The 20,117-nt window shown below is 43.9% G+C and overlaps 1 protein-coding gene across 1 annotated transcript in view; it reads left to right on the top strand.

The window, feature by feature from the left end:
- MYH15 (myosin heavy chain 15) overlaps nucleotides 1–20,117 on the top strand; it is a 138,660-nt gene that overhangs the window by 100,576 nt on the left and 17,967 nt on the right. Inside the window, exons 31-36 of the mRNA XM_032478616.1 lie at nucleotides 1,968–2,317; nucleotides 4,462–4,586; nucleotides 7,793–7,908; nucleotides 13,498–13,690; nucleotides 13,912–14,115; nucleotides 18,355–18,480. Coding sequence (XP_032334507.1) covers nucleotides 1,968–2,317; nucleotides 4,462–4,586; nucleotides 7,793–7,908; nucleotides 13,498–13,690; nucleotides 13,912–14,115; nucleotides 18,355–18,480 — 1,114 coding nt within the window. The remainder of the gene's footprint in view (nucleotides 1–1,967; nucleotides 2,318–4,461; nucleotides 4,587–7,792; nucleotides 7,909–13,497; nucleotides 13,691–13,911; nucleotides 14,116–18,354; nucleotides 18,481–20,117) is intronic.

Raw genomic sequence — 20,117 nt, 5'->3', positions numbered from 1 at the left:
ATGGATTTGTTAGTTCTACCAAATTATGGTCCTGTGTTACACGACAACTAAAGAAAAATCATGGGTAAACGTGGTCATATCTGAAGGCTTTTTTTTTTTCTTTTTTGGCTTTAAACTTAGTTGAACATCAAGTAAATGAAGCATATTGTCTGTATTATACTTTTCCCCAAATCACCCAGGGAGGTAGAACTGCAAAACAATCTAGGATTCTTTTTTTTCAATTGCAAAGCTGCTGAAGATTTGCCTGCTCAGATTTCCAGGCTTGTGTTCACATGATGAATTAGTTTAGTGGAATCAAGCTCACCTGAGACCCAGTTTACTGCTTCTGTGGTCCCCAAGGATAGAGATCTGCTTTCTTAACCTCCACGTCTTCTTGCATCTTTTAGGCAACTACGTAGGTGCTATGGTTGGCAAGTTGAGAAGCAAAATGGTAGCTGGTATTAGGTGTAGAACAACATTATTAGTTAAACAAAGGTGATCAATTGTCCAGTTTGCCCTTGACCTGCTGGATTTGAGCACTGTTGGCCCCAAGTTCTGGTAAAAACCCCTCAGTTCCCTCAAAACAGTTGGTCACCCAGAGTAAAATTACTATTTTCTTGTTCTAATTGAGCATTTCTAAAGTAGTTAAAATATGTGTACTTGTTTTATAAGACTATTATTTTAGGTGAGGTAAAGCATAAGAATTTCTTTTTTTCTCCAGCTTTATTGAGATATAATTGATACCATTGTGTGAATTTGTGTACAATATGGTAATTTGATACATGCACATACTGTGAAGTCCTTACCACAATGGTTACTTAATATAACCTTTGCCCCACATAATTCCCATTTTGTGGTTGTTATTGTTGTTACAGTGAAAATATTAAAGCTCTACTCTCATAGCAACCTTCAAATCTACAATACAGTATTATTAATGATAGTCATCACGTGGTACATCAGAATCTCCTTTGAACAGTTAAGAAAGATGAAGCAAAGATGTGAAGTGTCCATGGTTAGAAAGCCAGTGAGGGAGAAGTACTTGTTAGATCCCAGGTCCTTCCTGGATGCTGAGCACAGATTGATTTTCACTGGATTCCACCAAAAAGGGGCCTTATGACCACATTGCTCTGTTGAGCTAGTTGTGTGGCACATGTTAATTCCTGAGGATCTTTTTCCGTTTAGTGGCAATAGATCAGAATAAGCTTTGGTACATACCATACTTTCATCTAAGAGTTGTGATGAATGAGTGAGAATGGGACTGCCAGTGTCCCTGGAGATGTGAGCACTGCATTGTTGGGGGCGGTGGAGGGAGCCCTTTAACAAGCCGCTCCATCTCAGAGGATGAGGGAGGGACACTCGACAGGGGCTGCAGTGCCCCTGGGGGCAGTGGGACTTGTTAAGTGGGAGCATAATGCTGGGATGGGTTGGCTATATCAATTTGGGAAGAGGAGCTGAGGTAGAGAAGAAACAGAGGAAAGAGAATCTGGGCATGTTTAGGAGCCACATGATGAGAGGAGGAGAGAGTGAGCAGGAGACAGTCAAAGAATGCTCCTTGGAAGCAACTTCAGAGACTAGATGTGTCTACAGACTTCTTAACAGTTGCTTACTGTTGGGTATTCGGTACCCACTTCCTCCCATTTCTTATGAAATCATCAATAAAGCCTGTATTGCTTGTGCAAGGTTTGAGGAAGCAGAAACTCACAGGGATTCAGAAATCCTGAGTTCCAAGTCCAGGCTGGCAAAGGATAGGGGTAGATAAAGGACATGTGGACACAGGAGCCGGAGGGTGGTGGTCAGCAGACATCTGGGTTCTGCAGGCACAAGGAGGTCATTTTCAGACACAAGCTGTTTCCACTTCATACTATTAAGCTCCCCTCAGCCTCTCACCCCCACCCCTATTTTGCTCCAGATCGCTGTCTTTCAGGATACACTGGTTGAGCTCTCTGAGGATTGTGGCTTCACTCACCTTTTGGGTCTCCTCTTCTCAGGAAGAAGCTGGCAATTCAGTTGCAGGAAGCTGCGGAAGCCATGGGGGTGGCCAATGCCAGAAATGCCTCCCTGGAGAGGGCTAGGCTCCAACTGCAGCTTGAGCTCGGGGACACCCTCTTGGACCTCGGGAAGGCACGCTCCACCGCCGCTGTGCTGGACCAGAAGCAGCAGCACTTTGACAAGTGCCTGGAGGACTGGAGGCAGCAGCAGGAGGAGTCCCAGGCGATGCTGGACGCCTCTCAGAAGGAGGCCCGGGCCCTCAGCTCCCAGCTCCTGGAGCTCAGGCACGCCTGCGAGGAGGGCACCCTGAGCCAGGAGACCCTCCGGAGGGAGAACAAGAATCTGCAAGGTATGCTGGATGCGTGGCCCTGAGAACTGGGGTACCCAGAAGACCCTGAACCCAGGGCAAGGCTGCCTTTCATGCGCAGATGCCGCAGCATCCTCGTGGGCCACTCAGGTTTTAACTTTTCCATTTTTAATACCTCCTTTTGAATTTTTTTTTTACTATGGAGATTATTTTAATTAAATGAATTCTAAAAATAAGACAACTTTTCTACCTTTAGTCCCATTTCCACTCTGTAAAGAAAGCCTATTAAGAATTCCTTTATACCCATAACCTTACCAAGATTTTCCATGCATATATGCATGCATGTATTTTCCCTTAAATTACACAGTATTCTACACCTTTTATTTTTTTCACCTGGTAATGTATTTTCTAATTTAATATTTCTACAGCCCATACTACGTGCCAGGCACTGCTTTATATGTAACTATTCATTAAGTCTCAGAATGTGTTAATTTCTTTATCTGTAAAATGCAGATTGTATTGAGTCACTTAAGTTTAAGAACTTGTCCAAATTCACATTTAATAAGTAGTAGATTTGAGATTTGAGCCCAAGCATCTTGATTCTGACATACACACACCCAGTCCCTGGGCTCTGCCACCTCCCCATATGCCTTGTGATTCTTTGCACGCCTCTACCTAGAGACCTACCACGTATTGTTAATAGCAACATGGGGTTTTATAATAAGGACAACTCACGCATTCAACTAGACCTTTTTCATTTTAGATGTGATTTTTCACAATTATACATAATCCTACATTGTCCATCCCTGTACCTATATTTGTGGACATGTACAAATACCTCAGTAGGGTAAATTCCTAGAAATGAAATTGCTGGGTTAAAAGAATGAATTTTTAAATTTTGAGATACTGCCCAGCAGCCCTTCAAAGAGGCTGCCAACGCATACCAGCACCACCAGTGACATGCATTACAAGCCAGAGATGCCCTGGGAGATCTTGTGTTACTATCAGAGGCGTAAATGAAACTGGCTTTCTCTGCTGACCTGCATCATCCGTGATCAGGTCACTGACTGGGTCTGTGAGAGGTGCTGGAACAGTCAGAAAACTTTAGTGGCATCTGAAACACCTGGGGGACTTGTTAAAACATGGTTGGCTGGGCCCCATCCTCAGAGTTCCTGATCCAGTAAGTCTAGGAGGGGGTCTGAGAAATTTGCATTTCTAACAAGTCCTCCAGCAAGACCGGTGCTGCTGCTCTGGGGCCCACACTTGGTCCGGGGCAGAGCTTGGGCAGAAGTCTTTCTCAAAAGCTTTCCAAGTGATTCCAAGGTATGTTAGAGTAGAGAACCATTGCTTCAAGTTTTCTCTCAGGAGCACCTCTTCTGGAGAGGCTTTCTCAGAGGATTTATTATTCACATGAGAATTACCATCGAATGGGTTTGTTTTTGTAACTTTAAAAAATTCCTGTCACATCCTCTCCCAGCTCAGGATCTCAGAACCAGAGGAGCAGCCACACTCTGGAACTCCTTCCACCACCTCTAGACTGTGGGTAATTCCCAGAGCACTTGGCCCCACTCCACACCTCTCAGGTTCTGGAGGCTTCTTTCATGAACAGAACTGACAGTAACAGTGTCAGATGGTGGAAGTTTTGTCACTGCTGGATGCCTAGCTCTGTCAAAGGCTTGTGCTCATGAGTGGCTCGGCAGAAACCCTCAAGTGCTTGAGCTCCTTCAGATTCCTAGGTCTGTCCGGGCTCATGCGTTGGCTTCTGGTAGACAGTGACCCAGCTTATGCTGTAAGTTCCCATCCTGGTGTTTAGCAGCAGCTGACACAACAGAAGACACTAGTATTGCTAGCTAAGCACTTCTACTGAAAGTGTAGGGATTCCAGGTCTGTGTCCTAGAACTCCACCAGGCAACATCTGACAAGCAGGACTGCCATGTACAGTTGCATAGGTTGTTCAATGCACAATACTCTAAGAAACACCATCTTCACCACTTGTTGTAAGCAACTTTCTGGCAGATGCCAAAAGAATATATTGAAGGGGAGGATTCCTTTTTTTAGTTCAAAGGTCCCATATGTGCCAGAGGTGGCCTTGCCATCGAGTTACCAAGGAGAACAGTCTATTGGGCCTGATATCATGGGTCTGAGACTGGTTCCTTTCACTAACTTTGTCTCTCTTCCCTCTCCAGAAGAAATTTCTAATCTGACAAATCAGGTGAGAGAAGGAAAGAAGAACTTAAGTGAAATGGAAAAGGTGAAGAAACAGATTGAACAAGAAAAGACTGAAGTCCAGATGGCACTGGAAGAGGCCGAGGTATTACCTCCAGGAAGCAGAGAAAGCTTTTATCATTGTGACAGTGCAGATGATCTGCATTCTAGTTATAACAACAACAGAATGCCATTAACACTTATTCAGGTTTTAACTACGTGCCTGGCACTATGCTGAGTGCTTTATATGCATTATTTTATGTAATCACCCTAGCAAACTATTGTCCTCATTTTACAAATGAGGAAATTGAGGCTCAGAGAACAGGATAAGCAAGAGTGGATGCAAATCTCTTGATTGTAATGAAAACAGGAATTGGATCTATCTTGTTCCCCAATTTATCTCCAGTGCCTAGACCCTCACTACTATAAATGTGGCCCATGGACAGTTTCCTGGACATCACTTAGGAGCTTGTTAGAAATTCAGACTCTCAGCCCTCTTTGCGGTTCTGCTGAATCAGAATCTGCATTTTAACAAGATCCCTTAGTGGTTCATATTCACATGAACATTTGAGAAGCACTGGACTAGAACATTGCCTGGTGTCCAGAAGAGGTTCAGTAAATACTTGTTGAATGTTGAATGAATAAATATCTTAATACCTGCCCCTCTTCTTCAAATAGAATCAGTCAAAACACTCCCCCCCCCCAAAAAAAAACTTTAGGTAGTTTTAAAAATGAGTTCAAAGTGATGCTCTCAAACATTTGTTTCTGAAAGCTCATCTTTGTGGGGGTTGTTTGACAGGAGAGTTTTCAGTGTTAGGGCTTAAAAGTTCAGGAACAACCTCTGATTTTATCCCTAGGTGTGTGCTAGTGATTGAAAGGGCCCCTGAGAAAACCTTTGCCAAAGAGGGTGAATGCAGAAGGAAGTTATCCTGTCATGATCATTACATAGTTAACAAGCCATGCAGAGCCTCTTTTCTCACAGCCAAATTTCATTTTCTTGACCCACCCTTTGTCCTTTTTTTTTTTTTTTTTTTTTTTTTGGTGAAAGGAGGTAATTAGGTTCATTTATTTATTTATTCTTAGAGGAGGTACTGGGGATTGAACCCAAAACCTCATGCATGCTAAGCATGCCCTCTACCACTTGAGCTATACCCTCCCCCCTCTTGACCCACCTTTAGAATAAGCAATGACTCATATTAAAAATGCAGCCCCTACCCACTCACCTCCAACAGAGACAATGATTTTTAAAAGGCACAGCAGTCAATTTTAGGCACGGACCTTTTGGAAGGTATGATAAAAAAAAGTTAGACCCTAAAGGACTGCTTTGTGTCAAGCCATGTCCGTTAAATGTATCTCACCACAATTTTAGAAGAAACCTGCCAGACGGAAGATGTATGAAGTGGACGGCTTTTGTCTTTTTATGCAAATTAGTTTCTGAGGTCTTCTACATTTTATATAGAATCCTTTCAGTTGGCAGTGTGGTATCCGCTAGCAAGGCTGGTCCTCATAAAGTAGGTGAACTTTGTTTCATTTACTTGTTCCCTTTGGTTCTCTGGCTACCCCGACCAGGGAATTTCAAAGCCACTGCTTTAGCCAAAGAAGTAACTTTTATGGTAGAAATTCCCAGCAACACAAGAAGCCAATGAGAGCTACGACTGGGCAGGGCAGTCTTAGTCCTGGCTGACGTGTAGACATCCTGGTGGATGAAGCTGAATAGCACTTTGAAAGTGAGACTGAGGCCACCACACTCCTACCATTTAGTAGCACTAGATGGCGTTAGATTCTGTTCGCATTTTCTCAAGTTTTGTTTTCAGCTGCATCCATAAATACTTCATCAGCTTGGACATGTATTTGTAAAATTGGGTTATTTTCCTGGGTGAGCCTTTATTAGAAACCTTATCATATTATTTTTGAAATCACAAAACTCAAATTATCCTGGGTCACCTTCAAAGATTTACTTTCTCATCCATTCAAGAGGGTTAGAGGTGACAATTTCCCCCTGAAGGAAGGGCACCATTCCCTTGGAGAAAATTGCTACCCAAGCATTTGTTTTTTTATTTCTTTTCTTTTATATTGAAGACAGTGTTGAGATAACAGCAGCAAGGCCTGAAGTCATGTTAAAGTTCCCAGCATCTTTCTTATTTTTATTTTGAAATTGCTACTTAGTTTTACTTTTCATGGTATGTGCTAAGCACTCCTTGGAAGAGGCTATAAAAATTACTTCTACCCTCAGGACTGTCTGCCAGTGGTTAACTGGCCAATGTATTGTTGTGACCCCTTCCTTGCGCCCTTTATAAACATCCTCTTCAGAATCTTTCAAGTATTTTGTTTGTTTCTTCTTCTATATACATTTTATCTTTGGAACATGCTTTAAAGATTTAATCAAACCTACACTTTCAAACTTGAATCACCTTTGTAATGTTCCTGGCAGTAATCGCCTTGCCTATATTTAGATACTCAAAGGGGCAGGAGATCTCCCTGCCTGTCAAAGCAATCTATTTATAGTAAAAGTAGTAATTATGGTGATGATGGCTCACACCAAGCCTTATGTGTCAGGTACATCCTAAGTTCCTTTATTTGAGCCCTGTCTTGTATCTTGCTCTCTGAATGCTTTTGACTTTTTCTCTATCCCTCTGTAATGTTGAGAATTAAATACAAGTTTCCAGGTAGGAGTTACCACCTTCTTGTTCTAACCTTGATACTTTAAAAAAAGTTTTTTTGTTTGGATTTTGTCTGTCTTTTTTTTTTTTGAAGTATAGTGTACAGTCAGTTTACAGTGTTGTGTCAATTTCTGGTGTACAGCATGTTTCAGTCATGCATATACATACATATATTCCTTATCATATTCTTTTTCATTATAGGTTACTACAAGATATTGAATTTAGTTCCCCGTGCTATACAGTACAAACTTGTTTATCTTTTTTATACATAATAGTTAGTATCTGCAGATCTTGAATGGTACTTTTATTGATTCATCCCAAAGATGAAAACATTAGAAAAAGTCAAGAGTAATCAATTTAAAAATTTAAGTATAGTCACAGAGAAGATTGAAATTTTCTATTTTAAAAAATTCTTTGAATTCCAGATCTTGAATCACAGCAGAAAGCCCTAAGAATGTCACAGCTCTAAGTGACATGACAAACAAAGTAATCACTTGTCTCTCAATCTGTTCCAATCTTCAGCAACCTGATTTGAACTTAGATTATTCCTAGCAATTCTAAAGAGAGCTACATTAGTGACATACGTTTAGAGGAAAAAATACTTTTGTCCAAAAGTGGGCTTAATTTAGTACTTTTTATTTATGTATTCTAGGGAGCTCTGGAACGTAACGAAAGCAAGATTCTTCGTTTGCAGCTCGAACTCTCAGAAACTAAAGCGGAACTTGAAAGAAAGCTTTCAGAGAAAGATGAAGAAATAGAAAATTTTAGGTATTTAAGATTATTTTGATGAGCAACAGTTGCATACTTCAGAATCCTTAACTGATCATGATTCGCTGTGTTTGTTTGCTTTTAAGACCCCTGTTGAAAAATTATCAGAGAAACTTAGCCAGTCTAACCCTCCACGAGAATCTGGGAAGCTCCACACTGCTAATATAATGGAACAACCCTACACGATTCCTGTCAGATTGTATGATTTTCTTATATTTGAGTAGCTTCTACTCATACACAAGACTCAAGATAACACACCAAGAAAGCATAAGTATGTGGGCAATGACTGTGTTTACTGTGTGGGTCTCCCTCCAACGAGCCTCTTTCTTGAGCATTCAGGACACTGACTGATAAGGCTGAACAGTGGAGGAGAAGAACTAAGTTTGATGCTGTGCATTAAAATTAATGTCAGGTCTAAGTGAGGTTTCCACATGCCCCCTGCCTGTACCTGTAGCCATTTGTTCAGAGAGGGGCCAAAGCCAGGAGCTAAGCTGCTTACCGAATCCCCGTGGAAACAGCTGAGCCTTAATATCAGGAACTGAATTAAACAGGAATCCTGGGTTGCAGGATCTTTTCTTAGCTTCATCATAACAAGCTGATGATTTTAGACATTTCACTTCTTAGCTCCTGAGTGAAGTGAGGGGATGAAAGCAGTCCCATTCGTGTCACAGAAGGTGGCGAGCAAGATCAGTAAGCCGACATTGGCAAGGCACTTCACACTCTAGATCAAGGGCCCAATTACAAACACACAGAATTAACTACGATTGTATTGTCTATCTGATCCGCTCCCTTAAGTCAGTGCCGTATGTCGGTGAGGAAAATCATCTTTGAGTCTGAGATCCAACTGGCAATGTGCTTTCAACGTGTTTGTTAAACAGTTTTTTTGTTTTTGTTTTTTTTAAAGTTTACATGTCTAATTGAACTGGCCTCTTTTCTATCACCCATCTTCAGACAAAACTCCCATGGGGGTCATTTTTTTTAAGAAGAATGTCAAGCCCAATTTGGCCCTCTGTGCACTTTGAGTTATCTTCAATCACTGGCACGTTCCTCTATAGGACTGACTGTGGTGGTGGGTTCCCAGCTGCTTAAGAGGCTCTGAGTCTGTGTCTAAAAGAATTTTTTTGATGAAGGGCAAAAACATTGGGCCTTGATATTTGCCCTACTTCCTTCCACCAGGAGCAAAAATGAACGTCTCCTTGTGTATTTACAAGGGAAAAAAAAAAAAAAAAGAAACGCACCCTGGTTTCAGGTAATGTCAAACCTGTGCCTATTAATAAACCAAGCAAAGAAAAAAATGAATCCTCAGAGAGTCTGCATCCTGACAGGTACATCTGAATGTCGTAGAGCTGTTCACCAATTGTAATAATTTTCGTGCAAAGGAAGTTCCAAACAGCCAGGGCTGGGAGAGGGAAGAACTGAAGACAAGGCAGGAGTGTGAAGGGGCTGGAAAAAGAAGGGCGGGCTGGGGGGAGGGGTGAACTATTTGTGAGTTTTAGGTAATGATTCATAATGACTGTAATAGTTACATCGGAAAGGAAAGATGGGCATATCTTGCAAAAGATCACAAATACCATGCCAGGCCCTTCCTGTGTGAGTGCCCTGCTTCAGTGCAGACTGTGTCAAGAGGCCTGGGTTTAATCCAAGGGTTTAATCTGACTTCAGGGCTGGGAGAGGAAGGGATCTTAAGGAAACTGAAGAGAAGGCCAGGAGGAAATCCTAGCAAAGCATAAGATTTTGAGCATCAAGGATAAGGATAAGTAAGGAATCAAGGTGAATTATAGAACTCAAGGGAAATATTGCCTGAGGGCAAGATGAGATTCAAGGTCCTGTTCCACATAATCCTGGGAAAATGCCACAGAAACTGAAGGAGGCCTGTGAGGCAGGACTGGGGGAGCTCAAGAGACCATAAGAGCAGGAGAGAGATTGAGAGGCAAAAGCATAACCTTGGTTGAGCTGAAAAGTGGGGAAGTCATTCACTCATCCTCTGCTGCCCAGCTCGCTCTCCTTTTGGTGAGGACCGATCCTGCGTGAGTCGGGCTGGAAACCTGTTGGTGGTAAAGAATGAGCAGCTGGCATGGGAGTCATAGGTTTCACTTGTTCAAGAGATGTTCAACAGAGCACTTCGTGTTGGCAAGACACTGTGCCTTCTATTCTAGACAGAGCTCTCCAAGCTTCTATGGATTGATGGGGCTGTTTTATTTCCTTACAAATGTTATAATTAGCAGAGCAAGAGGGAGGGAGGTGGCAATGCACTCATTGAAGGAAAGAAGGGAGGAGCTCTGATGCCCAGCTTTGGCCCTCTCCATCCCCAACGCAGGAAAGCAAGGTTGACATCCGTGGCCAGCTTGAAGGCCACCTGGCAGCTGGAACTGCCATCTAAGTCAAGCAAGACCCGAGACTGGGTTGAAAGCAAGTTGGGCAGGTGCATCCTGAATCTTCCAGGGCCACTGATTATATCCCTCTCCCAACTCAGGTATTCAAGGAAATTCCATAATGTGTGGGGTCTTCTCACCAGCCTAGAGCCAGGACGTCCCTGTGTCCTGCTCTCCCCAGACACATGCAGGGAGGTGCTGTGGAAGGAGCTCTGGGGATTAAGGCACTGACATTCCTTACTCTGTCGGGATGCCCTTGTTTGCTGTGGTTTGATCATCTATAGAAGACCTAGGCAAACTTTTTCTTTGTGGGGTCAGATAGTATTTTTGGCTTTGCAGGCCACCGAGTCTCTGTTGCAGCTACTCAAATCTGCAGTTATAGCTTGAATGCATATACAATAGGAAATCAACTGGGCATGGCTGGATTTGGCCCATAGCCCACAGTTTGCCCCCCGCCGGCCTGTGGCCTCAGCCATCTGGTAATTTTCCATCATCTTATCCTTCCATAGTGTTCCCTTCTCTGAACTCAGTCATAGTGGTCTTTGTCACATGGTCTCCATTTATATGCAGTATCCAACTTAATTTCCTTTATTGTCTGAGTCTCTGCCAGAAGAATGTGTTGAAATCTCTTCTCATTTCTAAGTGAAATATTTTACCGAAGTAGGATCTCAAACCCAGACATGGTATTTCATTAGCAAAATGCTTGTTAATCAGTTTGAAGCTGAGTCATGTGCACTGGGATTAAGGAAAAGCTTTCGTTCCTCTGATAGAGATGAGCAACATTGCAGGAGGAAAAAAAGAACCTATTGAATTGACTGTCAGTTTAAAATCCTTAGCTTTTTCAAGTTTTCAGTTTTTATTCTGGTTTTGTTTTTATTTGCATTTGGTTTCTTTCCTCAAATTATAGTTCACATTTCGGGGGGAAAAAAAGGAACTTCTTATGGTATCGCCTCAAACCTGAGTGCTTCATTTTTCGTAAAAAAAATGTACTTGGGGAGTTTTCATTTTAAAGATTTCTTGACTCTGCCTGAAATGTGTTGTTTTGCGGCCATTCTCTAGGCCTGCATCATGCAGAAGCCTCTTAAACCACAGCACTTTCTACTTGTCTGTAGGCTCTCGTGAAGTTTCATAAACAACTGTGGAAACAGTACAATTCAAAACCTTCATTTTATGTACTTAAGTAGAAGATGCCGCTGTACAGAGGATTTTGACATCAGCCTCGGGATGCTTTGGTGTTCCCGACCAAGGAGAGTCGGCTGGGGCAAAAGTGAGAGTTTGCTCAGTGCAAGACAGAGCAGTGTCCTGAAGCTGTCAGGGAGTCTGAGGGTGCACCCCTGCGGTAGTAATGGGCCAGGGCTGCTCTAACAGAGTACACAGATGGGGTGTTTTAAACAACAAAAATTTGTTTTCTCACATTTTTAAAGGCTGGAGGTTCAAGATCAAGATGTCGGCAAGTTTGGGCCTGAGACCTCTCTCTGGCTTGCATGTGGCCACCTCGCTATATCCTCACATTTCCTTTTCTCCATGCACACCTCTCCCTGTGTCTCTTTGTGTGTCTACATTTCTTCTTAAAAGGAGATCAGGCAGATTGGATTAGGTCCCACCCTAAGGGCCTCATTTAACTTAATCACCTCTTTAAAGGCCCTATCTCCAAATATACTCACATTCTGAGGGACTTCCAAGGGGATTAAGGACTTCAACATAGGCATTGTGTTGGGAGGGGGAGAGGGACACAATTCAGCCGTAAGAATCTCTGGTGACTTGATATACTGGCATCCCTGTAGGATTCTGACCGGGAGCTGAACAAAAGCCAGGACCTAAGGAGAGGCATAAGAGACTGACCTCAACATGTGGGGGCAGGGGACATGGGGTTGGCAAAGGAGACCTGCTAACTCTGGGCTCTGGAACCAGAAGGAGTGATTTCTTATCCATGTCCACTTCCACACCTACTTCTGAGGCCTCCCCTGGCCAGTGGGGAGAAGGGTGGTCATGAAACTGACAACTCCAACCTGCCACCCAGTCAGAAACTCTGACCACGCTGTGACTCCTCTGGGGCTGTACCTCCCTGACTGGTCTCAGAGCTCAGGACACGGGCTCCAGTCAACCCAGTGTGGAACCTAATTCTAACCCAGGATGAATACGTGTCTGCTGTTTGCACTGATGGGCTCCATGAGGACGGAGAACAGAAAGGCTGTTCCCTCCTCCGTCTTGTCTTACCTGCCCGGCACTAGGCCCTGTTTCATTGGTGAGTATAACAGGGCCTGTGTAAGTTGTCACAGTTACACCATCCTGACTCACCACCACCAAATCTTGATGGATTCAAACTATCAAAGTTTATTTTTGCTTTGTGTCAGAATCCAGTGTGGGGTTAGGGTGGACAGCAGGCCACTATTCTGCAAAGTCATTTGAGAACACAGGTTCCTTCCATCTTGTGATGGAGTACATGGGTGGACTCCAGGCTTACCAAAGATGGGGAAAAGAACACAGGAACACACAAGTAAAACAGTTGTACATGTGAGGCTTAGAAACACTTCCGCTCACAGTCCATTAGTCAGAATTCAGTCACTCATCCCAAACTCACTGCAAGAGGGCTGGGAAATAATTGCCATGGGTTCCCCACATTTTCCACTGTCTTCCTGAACCCACATTTATTGTGCAAGCTTCTGTTCCTTTGCAAAAATGGTTCAGCATAGAGCTTTGGTTCTTACAAAGGAGTGTTGAGGTAACTCAATATCACACAGCGGTTGGTTTTCTCAGCTTATCCTTGCTTGTACTCCCAAACTCCGGAAAAAGATAACCATGCTCTCCTAGGGGAATTAACAAATTGTTTGAATATTATGTCTTTGTGAGAGAACATGCTCCCTTCATCCTTAGCCATTCTAGGAAATGCAGATGTTTGCCCTAGATTGGCCTTGGGGGGTCTTATCTAAGGTAACAGCTGCCCCACAGGACCTCAAAAAGATTCTGATGCTTTTCTTGATTCTTCTAGGAAGTTGACCTGGGAATCTTAGTGCATGATGACAGACAAAATCTCACTAACCTAACCCTTCAACCTCCATGTTTTCCAAATGAAAACCCTTTAGACTCACTTTGTGAATTACACAGTTTTTTCTTGATTTTAATTTTTTTTTGATTCTGAAACTGTTGTGTACACAGCAGGTAACCTTTCTTAATGTGGGTGCATGACTTTTCTCCCTGAATGTTATTCTAAAATTAGGAGGAAGCAGCAGTGTGCTATTGACTCCCTGCAGTCCAGTCTGGATTCTGAAGTGAGGAGCAGAGTCGAGGCTACCCGGATGAAGAAGAGCATGGAGGGGGACCTCACTGAGCTGGAACTCCAGCTTAGCTGTGCCAACCGGCAGGTGTCAGACACAACCAAATCCCTGGGCCAGCTTCAGATCCAGATCAAGGTATTTTCAATCATCATACAGGGGTAAGAGAGGGCTGCCTCTGCTCATGGATGCAAACCAAGCACCAGGTTGTGTTGAGCAACACGAATGAGGACAGATCTAAGCCTTCAGGAGAGCAGGGATGGGCTTGCATTTAATTGATGGAGCTTGTTCAGAGCGGGCAGGCAGTTCCCACAGAACTCCCAGGGACCTGTGCCCTGGGCCTGTGCTTTCTTTCGCAGGACCTCCGGGTGCAGCTGGAGGACAGCACACAGCTGAACAGTGAGCTGAAGGAGCAGGTGGCTGTGGCCGAGCGGCGCAGCTCTCTTCTCCAGTCTGAACTCGAGGAGCTGAGGTCCCTGCAGGAACAGACAGAGCGCGGGCGCAGGCTGGCAGAGGACGAGCTCCTGGAAGCCACAGAAAAGATCAATCTTTTCCACACCCAGGTGGGGCCCGGAAACTCTATCCATCAGCTGCATTAGCTGGTAGGAGGTGTCAGTATGGACACGGTGACCACACAGAGCCTCGGGTGTGGCCTTGGAGGTGTAGGAAGAGCCTTGGGCAGCTGTGTGCCGGTCACACCCTTCTTTCACCCCCAAATGCATCAGTTGCCTAGAGCTGCAGCAACCAAGTCCCACCAGCTGAGGGGCTTCAAACAACAGAAAGTTATTTTTCTCACAGTTCTGATGGCTAGAAGTCTGAAATTAAGGTGATGGCAGGATCGTGCTCCCTCTGAATCTTGTAGAGAAATCCTTCCTGGCCTTTCCCCAGCTTCTAGTGGTTTGCTGGCAGTCTCTGGCATTCCTTAGCTTAGAGATGTGTCACTCCAACTCTCTGTCTTCCATTGGCATTTTCTCTCTGTGTCTTAACATCTTCCCTCTGAATCTGTCACTGCCCAAATTTCCAAGTTTGTATGAGGACATCAGTCACATCAGTCATATTGGATTAGGACCAACTCTAATGACATCTTTTGAACTTGATTATCTCTGTAAAGACCCTGTTTCCGAGGAAAGTCATATTCTGAGGATTGGGGGTTAGGTCTTCAACTTATGTTTTTTTGGGACCTGTAACACAAAGCCTCTGCCAGAAGAATAAACAGTCCGTGCACTCACAGCCACCAGGATGCTAGGGAGAGAGGGAGGGGAACATTCCCTAGTGTTCCAGGACAACTTGCCTGCTTCTCCTGTTCCCTCTAAGCCGTGTGTTCCCCCAGCATCCCAAGATTCAAAAAAAAAACACAAAAAACAAAAAAACAAGTTCCTGCCTTGGAGCCAGGAGATTTCAAACAATTCTGAGTGACTGCTGACAGATACGATGAGCTGTCAGGACTCTGGTTTCTCATGGAAGGTTATGTAAGTGACACAAAGCAAGAATTCTTAGACTCTATGCCATTCTCATAGAATCAGGAGAAACCATACTGGCTAGGACAAATGTGTATAGTAAACAGGTCATTCAACAAACATTTATAGGGCACCCATGGTAACCTGGACAAGTGTCATGGTATAGGTAGATACCATGAATCTATCATGGTATAGATATCTCTATCATCCTAAAAAAGTGAAAATCTAAGTAAACAAACAAATTACAGTGCACTCTTGGAAGTATATTGATAAAGCAAGCACACCCCTGCAGAACGCCTTCCCTGACAATCCCAGACATAGGTAGATGCGCAGTATGCTTAATCTGAGTCGTGGAGGCCATGTAAGAAGTCAGCCAGGTACAGCAGAAAGTCAAGGGTAGAGGCATGGGGAGAAGAGGGAATTGATCTACTTGCTAGAGCATGGGGCTGGGAGAGGGGTAGGAGAGCTCCGCAGATAAATGCTAAGGGAGGGGCAGGGAGAGCCAGGTCACCAGGAACCTTAAGTCTGAGACAGATGGAATCTGAATTCTATCATGGAGCTAATTGGGGGGGGTGGGGTGGCATCTACTGAAGAATTTTGAGTACGTTGGGAGTGAAGTTATTAGATCCACATTTTAGGAAGTTTACTCTGCTGATTGTTGTGAAGGATGGATTAAAACAACTAGGGGCAGATCTGCCATGCTCTGGGGTATTTAGAAATGTCTGTGGGATCATTTTGGTTGCCCAAGTGACAGGGAAGTGCCACTGACATTTAGCGAGCAGGATCCAGAGATACTCCTGCTCCTGCAAGATACGGAATAATTCAACATCACAAAGAATTGCCCCACCCAGAATGCCAACTTGCGATCCCACTGAGAAACATGGATAAAGGAAGTATAAACCAAAGATGTACCAACTGGAAGGCATTGCATTTAGTTTGTGCTTACAGCTTGACTTGTGTCCATGTGCTTGACACAATCCTATTTGGATACCATATGGTATAAAACAAATAGGCTATAGATTATGCATAATTCCCAAGAGCAAAAGCAGACATAGAGAGGAGGAGATAGATTTGAAAACAAACAAGAAGAAATCAAAAAAACAAAAAACAAAAAACAAAAGACCCTGATCTCCAGAGCAGGGTTTCTGAAACTTTAGGTGTTTGAGAGAAAGAAACACAAAAATGCACATTCTCTGGTCTCACCCCAGACCCACTGAATTAGAATCTTCACAGTAGAACACAGAAATCAAACAAGGTCTTAGGTGATGCTGCCGATCCAGGGACTACTCTCGAACAGCTCTGGCGTAGATGATATATTGCTCACAAGGGTTCCTCCCCTATCTAAGCCATGAGGGGATACCTTGCAATTACTAGAACACTGTCAATCTTCTGATTGACATATAACAAGCATTTTATGGAACTTTTGCTGGTGACTAGGTTCTTTTCCTGTTGCAGAAAGAATTCAGAGACAGGACATGGACGTTAAGAGAGTGAAAAGCAGGGATTTATTAAGGGATGGATAGTACGCTGTCAAGGGGAGAGTGGGCAGGCTGGTGAGCAGCTGCCCTGAGTTTCTTTGGCAAGTTGATTACATGGGGTATAAAAGTGAATGAACAGAATATTCACTGGGGAAGGAAGGGATTGGGGTTATATTCCCTGATTTTCATCCCAACTCCACCTTCCCAAAGGGAGGAGGGATTTTTGTCCTTATTTAGTCTGGATCGGAAGTGTCATGGCATCGGTGCATGATAGGTACTTCTAATCTGCAAGGCTAATTTTGTTGAAATGAGGGCATAATGAGCAAGAGGTTACATTCGGACACTGGAGATTCCTGCCTTTTCCCATCTTTCTTTGTCGGCCTCCAGGCCTCTGATCACCCCAAAATGTGTGACCACTTATCAGCCCAGAGGTTCCTCCTTTTCTTTTTCTGCCCAGGGACCCCTGTTTACATGATGTGTGGTTTCCTGTATTTGGCCTGTAATCTTCCTTTCTGCCCAATTCCTGCCGTTTGGCCTGTGTCCCCTTTTCTCTGCTCACATCTAGCTATCTGCCTGCTCTAACATCCCTTCTGCATTCCCAAATCTCTAGCCTAGAACAAACATATGAGGCCAAACTTATCCTTATCTGATAACATGCACCCTTTTTCAAACCTGAGCTGTGACAGTCTAGATTTCCCTTTTGCTCAATACCTCCTTGCCCCCTTGCTCCCCAAAAGAACCAATTAAAGAATCATTCAGCTTGAAAAGATTGTAACCCTCATCTCCCTAGCAGATTTTAAATCATTCTATATATAAACAAATCAACATTTATACTTGTATTTTCCTTTACAAGGAAAGAGTTTCTGTGGAGTTATGTGCAGGGAGCATCCTAACATATTCCAGGGAGATACCCTGACCCCCCATTCCACACCCATGGCAGCGGGAAAGCTAGGGGTGCACGGAGCCTGGCCCTCCATGAGGACAGAGGATGGCAACCTTGACGGAGACGCTTCACACCATCGAGGAAGCCAGTAGAGCCTGTGAGGCTGGGATATCTCTATTCCTATTTCGAACTCTTAATCTTGCCACTGAGAGAGGCACTAGTTAGAGGAAAAGTGGAAAAAAACAGAGGAGAAATTAAAAATAGAAAGGCTGTGCCTTTTAAATACATTCTCTATGCTAAGACTTCACACCCTCAGAAAAGCTGTGCCACAAACATGGACCAAAAAAGAGCTTTAGCCTCTCATGTCACAACCTCAGGAAGGAAAGAATTAGGGCAGCATCAGCCACAGAACACAAAGCACCCTCCTCTAAGGGCTGGGGGATGAGGTGCATCTGAGCTACTTTTCCCACCCCCTCACTGCAAATTGAGATAGAAAGGGAGGTAGATAATGAAGAAGACTTTTTTCTCCCCAGGAGCAGCGTGCTGGAAACTGATTTTTAATTCCCAAGCCCCTGCTTTCCAGATGTCTGCTATTGACCCTGACTGTTGCTCTAGGATACTTGTTTCTTCCCCATCAAAGAACAAAAGGCAGAAAAACATATTTCTCTACAAGCCTAAAACTAGACACATGTTCAGGGCTTGTAGTTTGTCTGGACCCATTTCTCCTTTCTGATTCAGGCTGTCATCTTGTCAGTCTGGAACCTCGAATGGATGAAATCCCTTGCACTCAGGTCTGCCTTTGAAGGCAAAGGTGCTTTTCTAACGTGGTGTCCCAGGCTTAGAAGTCTTGCTTCATCGAATAGGGCTGACCAGAGAAGAACGCCCTGCCGGCCAGAGCCCCGCCCATTGCAGGTCTTGGACCGACCAGCTTGCCTTGGCATCACTGATCTCAACTTGCCTAACAAGGATGCTGCTTTTCCTTAGAACACCAGTCTCCTCAGCCAGAAGAAGAAACTGGAGGTGGATGTTGCCAGGATGCAGAAGGAAGCTGAAGAGGCGGTGCAGGGTTGTCAAAACGCAGAAGAGAAGGCCAGGAAGGCAGCCACCGAGGTGGGTCCATTGACTGCCTGCTCCCTCCCGTCATCCAGAGCTGATGGGAGGAGTAGCCAAGGGGCAGGGGCAGAGCTGCAGCCAGAAAGGATTCCACTGATGCTCCGCATAGCCAGGGGGTGGTTAGCTGACCCCTCTGCCTCTGTTCCTATTTTGAAAAATTAGGCCAATTAGCTCCTCCCTTCCAACCTATCCAGGCGATGAAAAGGAGCAGCTGAATTGCTATAAGCAAAATCTTTTGAAAGCAAGAGAATTTTTTAAAAAGTTAATCCACTTTCCAATTGTGAATCTATATATCTAGTGTCTAGAAACACTTCTTCCTGTGTTTCCTTACAAATAGCTATTTTCCCAGGGTCTATAATAATTTTATGATGGTGATCTGCAAAGAACATTTATTTCCCTTTTTTTTTTCAACAACCCATACTGCTGCTTCGGTAACAGAATCAGGTTGGTGAAGAAAGGCTTCACGGCCCCAGTACCATCTTTATTTGCAAGTTTAAAATTGTTCGTAGCAGTGCTTTTCCTAAATGATGCTAAGCTCAGGGTTGGCTGGCTGTCTGCCTTGACTGCACCTTGGTGGGAACTGAAAAAGGACACCCTCTGGTCACCCCCTGGGGGCAGTTGCAGACTTCTCTCAAAAGGCATGGCAAGCAGAAGGCAATTCTCAGAAAAAAAATAATTGCAGAAGGAGGGAGGTGGGAAGCCTGTGTGTGAAGGACCCAGCTTTGCAGGTCCTGGTGCTGACTGAGCAGAGCTTCTGGCTTGGTTTCAGCCTCCACTCACCCCATCCCCATCAAGTGACTTTGTATAGTCAGTCCCTCAGACCCACAACCATATGCAGCAGTCCTAACCTTGCTATATGATCGAAAGCTGATCCTCTTGCTAAAAAGTAGGGAAACAGCAGAGACAAGATACTCAATTAGATTTTACATTAGTCATTTTAAAATTCAAAGGAAGGGAAAAGCTTATGTTTTTGTTTGCCTGAGTGATTTAGCGCTTGGGGAACTAAACAAAACTTTGGCACCAAATCCTAGCTACCAGGTCACTGTAGAATCTAGAAGAATGGGAAAGCATGCAGGTCACTGGCCGTTTTGTAATCAAGAAAAAGAGGTGTGTGAAAGCCGGAAAGTGTTTGGCCAAGGAAAAATAATAGGCTTGACATTTATGAACATCCCCATAGGTAGAAAGGAATAAAAAAAAGCTTCTACTCCTGCTTGGTAAATTTATGTTGTCACACATTAGGAAGACTCTATCAGCTCAACCTTGCCTTTATAAGATTTTCTTGACAATGTTGAAAAATGAACTCACTACCTCTTTCCCCACTTTAATTCTCTAGTAGTTCAGCTCTGAGTTCCAACCCCACATAGCAGAACCCAGAGTTGCCTCCATAATTTATTCTTTGCCCTCACCATCTGCACAGACGTCTCACACTTACATTATACAGATGGTTGGTAACCTGACAGACAGAGAAACTTTGGCTGGGAGGGCAGTGTTCTTACATTATAGGTACTGAGAGATTCGTGAAACAGTTCTTAATAATTGCATCAAGACACCAAGCCCTTGTATACACAACCAAAGCCAAGAGCAGGCTTCACAAGAATTAACCTTCCTTGTGCCAGATTATTGGCACCGAGAGC

This window comes from Camelus ferus, chromosome 1 (genome assembly GCF_009834535.1).
Source record: "Camelus ferus isolate YT-003-E chromosome 1, BCGSAC_Cfer_1.0, whole genome shotgun sequence".
NCBI classification, from domain to species: Eukaryota; Metazoa; Chordata; class Mammalia; order Artiodactyla; family Camelidae; genus Camelus; species Camelus ferus.
Note: the sequence above shows the minus strand (reverse complement) of the source record. Positions and strands in the feature narration are given on the sequence as shown.